The sequence below is a fragment of the Suricata suricatta genome, chromosome 14 (assembly GCF_006229205.1).
Source record: "Suricata suricatta isolate VVHF042 chromosome 14, meerkat_22Aug2017_6uvM2_HiC, whole genome shotgun sequence".
NCBI lineage: Eukaryota > Metazoa > Chordata > Mammalia > Carnivora > Herpestidae > Suricata > Suricata suricatta.
Window position 1 is genome coordinate 47,097,210 of NC_043713.1, and position 6,041 is coordinate 47,103,250.

General features: G+C 38.3%; 1 protein-coding gene across 5 annotated transcripts in view; it reads right to left on the reverse strand.

The window, feature by feature from the left end:
• Positions 1 to 249: 249 nt before the first annotated feature.
• Positions 250 to 6,041, reverse strand: part of RBBP8 (RB binding protein 8, endonuclease) — an 84,057-nt gene continuing 78,265 nt past the window's right edge. For all 5 annotated transcript variants that reach the window (XM_029922707.1, XM_029922706.1, XM_029922704.1 and 2 more), the window contains 2 exons: positions 1,913 to 2,054; positions 250 to 442 (listed from right to left, as the gene is read on the reverse strand). In XM_029922707.1, coding sequence (XP_029778567.1) covers positions 345 to 442; positions 1,913 to 2,054 — 240 coding nt within the window. In that variant the 3' untranslated portion in view covers positions 250 to 344. The remainder of the gene's footprint in view (positions 443 to 1,912; positions 2,055 to 6,041) is intronic.

Consider the following 6,041-nt stretch of genomic DNA (forward strand, 5'->3'; position numbering starts at 1 on the left):
GAAAAGACCTAAAAGGCAACAAATCAGAGACTACAATTATCATATTTTCAAAACTGTAATTAGGTACTACAAAATAAAGTAAATAAACAAATCTTAAGTTAGAGTGCAAAATGAAACACCTTATTATTTTAAAGGTGCAAAAGCAAGAAAATATAACATGAGTATATCCACATTTTAAATAGTTGTTTGTGTGGTAGGTAAATGCCATTTAAAAATACTTTCAATAGAAAAATGATTGATAAGTCAGAGTACAGAAGATCAAAAAAAATCAGGGTTTAATACCAACTTTAACTATAAATAACTAAAAAGAAACATTGTCCTCCATCCTGTTTTTGCTTCAACATCTATATCTTCTGCTCCTTGCCTTTTGGAGAAAACATTGCATTGTAAGGCTGCCGTCTTTTGGGACGAGGACAAGGATCAAGATCTTCCTTAATGTAACCTTAAAAACAGACAACAAATTTAGAAGACTGTATTTGCAACATGCATTTCTTTCAGCATGTACCCAGCAAAGCTGTCCTATTTAATGCCTTCTAAGTTTACAGGATCCTGTGATTATTAGCTGTGCAATGTTAATATGCATGATTTCACTACTTAGCATCAGTCTCCTCCTTGATACTAAGTAATAGCAAATGTTTATTAAATGTTATATACATTACCTCAGCTAAAGCTCACATTCTTTTGAAGTAGCTTCCACTATACCTACTTCACAGAAGAGGTAATGGAGACCCAAGGAAGTTAAATAACTTGCCCAAGATCTAACCCCCAGAACCAGAGCTCTGAAGTACTTTCCTATTCTGCCTCCTACAGGTTGCAAATGGAGACAAACAACTAAACAAGAATGATTTGCTATTATGATAATTCCAGGTGCTTATCAAAAAGACTTTCTGCAGCAGCTACTTCTTAGGTGATATACAGGGTAGTACCGTGTCCCTGTACCCTTCAACCACCCAATTCTCCTAAAATGTCTTGAGTCATGTGGTGTGCTCTCTGCTATACCCTCTTAGGCCATGGCAGGCGCACAAAAACAGGCTCTATCCAGATTGTTTAATTCTCTCTTCAGAGACCAGGGAGCAGCATCTGTCAAAGGGAACTTAATTTGGCTTGTTAATGGGGAAAGTGAAAATATGGTAAGAGTTACAAGAGACTTAGCTTCAAAGCTTGTATACATTCTCAAATCATATTAAATATAAGTGCTACACTTGAAGGAGCTAGTTACAACGGTCTCCAAACAAAGGTCCTTTTCACTCAGATATGGTTTATAAAGACCCAGCATTCTGGATAAGTGAAGTTTTAAAATCTAAAATTCAGACTAGTTGCTTTAAAAAGATTCTCTCTTTTTAACAATACTTTGCTGGCAACTTTTATAATGTTATTTTTTAATTAAAAGTCATTTTGATGATAGGATAAAAGAGAAATTACTTTCTGAAATTTGAATGACATGAATATACAACTATATTAAAGTGATTATACACAATCTCTGATTCCAATGGCATTATTCATTGTTAAAGTTAAGCCTTTTATCTTTAGGAATTTGTTTTTATGTCACAGAACTAGCCCCTGAGCAGAAGGTAAAGAGAACCATGGTGCGGGGGGAAGGGGAGGTGGTGCACCTGGGTGACTCAGTCGGTTAAGTGTCCGACTTTGTCTCAGGTCATGATCTCATGGCTTATGAGTTCGAGCCCCGTGTTGGGCTCTGTGCTCAGAGCTCAGAGCCTGGAGTCTGCTTTGGATTCTGTGTCTCCCCTCCTCTCTCTCTCTGCCCTTCCCCCATTCAGTCTCTCTCTCCTTCAAAAAATAAACATTAAAAAAAAATAAAGGGAACCATGGGGGAAAAGTCTAATGTTTAGTCTTGGGTATATACGCTATTTCAAAAAACTTAATTCCACAACATTATAACCTATATTCTCACCTCTTTCCATACACGTCTGGGTGGAAGGAAAACCAACTTCCCAGAAATTCTCTGGTGTGTTGGGCGGAATGTATCGGAATCGGTGTCTGGAGCAGGAAGCCAGCTTCTTTTCTCTTTCTTCTGCTGGAATATCTGCATAATACTGATAATAAAAACTGGTAAGTTTTTCACTTAGAAATAACACATGGACTATTATGCTTATTGATCATAAACCAGAAGCTAAGGAAGTTGTCAATGTATTTAGCATGCTAGGGAACAATACTCACTGAAGACAGGACCAGTAATTAATACTAATAACACTAGTGCTGGTCTGTACAGTGTTTGCTCCACAAATGAGAAAAGGAGCTTGGAGCTTGTGTCACAATGTAAACCAATATAATGCTTTATTCATCAATCAAGTCTTACAACACAAAACCCAAACCCATCAGCTTAACTTTATAGCGTGCTCAGTGGTGCAGCTGATCTACATGGTGCGAAGTCAACTTTATCAGGCCAATAACAAAATTGCACTTTAATTGGCACTTTTCTCAGTTGTTATTCAGATATAAGACGTGTTTTGAAGTAATTTTCTTATTTAGGTTTTTACAAATAAAAGTTTAGCTTTGAATGTTATAGGCTTCAGGACCTCGTTTTGACTATATTTTTCAATTAAGATCAAAGACATATTATTTCTTGCAGCTGCAATCCAAAGACCTTGAATTTCATGAAAATAAGGTTACAACTTGTACGTAAGAAACGTAGAGGTCTTTTGAAAACAAGGAAGTAGTGTGAAGGGTAACAGAACACACGGCAGGACCACACAATCCAGCCAGCCCCACTTCAAACTTGAGAAACTGAAAATCAAATTGATAATTTACTGGCGATATCATCTATTGAAAGTGGCAGACTTAAGACTAGAAGTTAAGGTTGAAATAAAGGTTGGTAATACATTTTTCTTTTATACAAATTAGTTAATTCTTCTGAGTACTTCTGAAACAACTATTCTGGGGACTTGTACATCTTTCTCACTGACAAGGCTTTGTTACTTGAGCCTGGACACGGGGGTGGGATGACCTTAGAGAATCATGGTTATCAACCAATTTAGAGAAATGCTGCCACCAAATTACAACAAACACAAAAGCACCAGTAGGTTGGTGTAGCTGTAACACAGTGGGTAACTGGGAGGGTGGTGACCAAAATCAGAGAGGAAGTAGGGTGCTGGAGTTTGCTGTCCTGATAAGTACTCTGGATTTTATTTCTTTGTGAGATGGGAAGATATTTAAGGGTTTCAGGTAGAGGTATGACAAGATTTAGTTTTTATTCTAAAAAGATCATTAGAAAAAAAAAATAACCACTCAATGCTGTGTTAAAGGTACACTGGGAAGGGGCGCTTGGGTGGCTCAGTCGGTTGAGCGTCCGACTTCGGCTCAGGTCATGATCTCATGGTTCATGAGTTTGAGATCCGCATCGGGCTCTGTGCTGACAGCTCAGAGCCTGTAGCCTGCTTCCAACTCTGTGTCTCCCTCTCTCTCTGCTCCTCTCCACTTGTGCTTTGTCTGTCTCTGTCTCTCAAAAATAAATAAATGTCAAAAAATTTTTTTTAAAAAGGAGACTGGGAAGACAGAAATTAAGAAGATGCCTGTCCTCTCCAAGCTGCTCTGTGCTGATGCTCTCAGGTCCTGCCCCGACACCCCACATTCCTGATTCTCTCTCCACTCTGGCCTGCAGGCCAGGAACTGAAGCACCTAGTGCTGATGTAAAGATCTTTAATCCCAGGCAATTTCCCCACTAGGGGCAATAAAATCATTAACATCTCATTTTTAAAAGAAAGAAATATTGTGAAGAGACAAGAATAAAAAAGAAAAATGAGGACAAAAGTATATGGTAATTCTCTGTCCTTTATACTGGTTTGCTGTGAATCTAACATTGCTTTCTAGAAACCGTTGATTAATTAAAGCAAAACAACATAAAGAAAGCACTTAGGAGTTATTTCAATAATCTAGGCAAGATGAAACGGTGCCTTGGTCCAGGAGGTTAGTGGTGGTAATAGTAAGCGGGTGGAAACGGGATACCCTTTGAAAGTAGAATTGATGGGATTTGCTGATAGATCCCTTACTGAGAAATGAAAGAAAAGAACAGAGGACAACTAAGAGCTTTGGTTTAAGCAGCTAGAAGAATGGACATATAGGAGACTCAAGTGAGGTTTGGGGATCAGCAGTGGAAATTGTTTGCTTTCGGCATGCTTTAATTTCAGATGAGTATTACACTTCCACGTGTGTATTACACATTCCACAGGTGGAAGAGACACTGGGATACGTTCAGGAACTGTAAGCACACAGATAATATTTAAATACATAGAACTGGCATTTGACTCCTGGTCGGTCATGAGAGAATAACGGAACAGATTTATCTCCTATCTTAAACAACAAAAAAATTGGAATTAAATGCATGAGACAATAGTTTTTAGGGACTGAATAACAGTGCAGGCAATGATTCCTGAAAGAAGGTAAGAAATTAAGCGTTTCTAGCACAAGAGCTTTTTTTCTAGTGTTAAGAGTCATGGTTGTAACTAAAAATTGGAGGTCTGCGTACTATAGATCATGTTCTTTAGTTAAGAAATCATGGTATGTTCAATTTGTGTTATGAAAACTCATGATACAGATTTTGCTTGCGTACCAAACTGCTTTCCAAAATAGCGATCTCAATTTATATTCCCACTGTTAGTTAAAGCCTATTTCTCACCAAATGCTTACCTGCACTACAAGCTATCCATACAGAACTTTAATCTGCTTGGTTATTAAGTTTTCTAGCCCATAGCTGTTAAAAAGAAAATTTAAAAGGGGAACCAAATTGCTAGAGGCAGGCATCTAATAGCTAACAGATAGCAAGGGAAGAAATTAAAGAAGCATGTCTCAAGGAAATACAGAACCTACCTGAGACATATCTGGTGACAGGAGGATTAGTACTACTTACTTCAATAGTTCAAGATGGACAATGTATAAGAAGAAGATATACTTGTGCTCTAAGGATGAAATAGAGCCTGTTCATCACAATTTGTTTAGGAAGGAATGTTTGGGTAAAAAGTTAAGAGCTTATGGTCATACCACTTTTTAAAAAAAAAAAAGAATATATCTCACTTCCTGAGAGTGCTAGGGTAAGTAATAAGCTTTAAAGTTTCCTACTAAAATATCAAGGGGCACCTGGGTGACTCAATCTGTTGGGTGTCCGACTTCAGTTCAGGTCATGATTTCGCGGTTTGTGAGTTCGAGCTCTGCATCAGGCTCTGTGGTGCCAGCACAAAGCCTGGGGACTGTTTCGGATTCTGTGTTTCCCTCTCTCTCTCTGCCCATCTTGTGCCCATTTGTGCTCTGTCTCTCAAAAATAAATAAATGTAAAAAATAAAAATTTTTATAATAAAATATCAAAAATTTCCCCAAACAGTTTATATAGAAGAGCCTTTGCTATAACATAACCCCAGGGGGAAAACACTAAAACAAATACAAATAAACACAGAAAAGAAAAATGGCACAAACGTCTTAAGCTGTAAAATGGACTAGGGCTTAGGCTTTAGATTCACTTAATGAAAATTTGAGAAGTTGAGGCCTTTCATTTTCTTTTTTCTGGGTTCTTGATGTATGCATTTTTAAAAAAAATTTTATTGTCAAATTGGTTTCCATACAACACCCAGTGCTCTTCCCCATAAGTGCCCTCCTCCATCACCACCACCTCTTTTCCCCCCTCCCCCTTCCCCTTCAACTCAGTTCATTTTCAGCATTCAATAGTCTCCCAAGTTTTGCATCCCTCTCTCTCCCCAACTCTCTCTCCCTCCTCCGCTCCCCCTGGTTCTCCATTAGGTTTCTCCTGTTTTCCTGCTAGACCTATGAGTGCAAACATATGGTTTCTGTCCTTCTCTGCCTGGCTTACTTCGCTCAGCATGACACCCTCAAGGTCCATCCACTTTGCTACAAATGGCCATATGTCATTCTCTCTCATTGCCATGTAGTACTCCATCGTGAATATATACCACATCTTCTTGATCCGTTCATCAGGTGATGGACATTTAGGCTCCTTCCATGTTTTGGCTATTGTTGACATTGCTGCTATGAACATTGGGGTACATGTGCTCCTATGCATCAGCATTTCTGTCTCT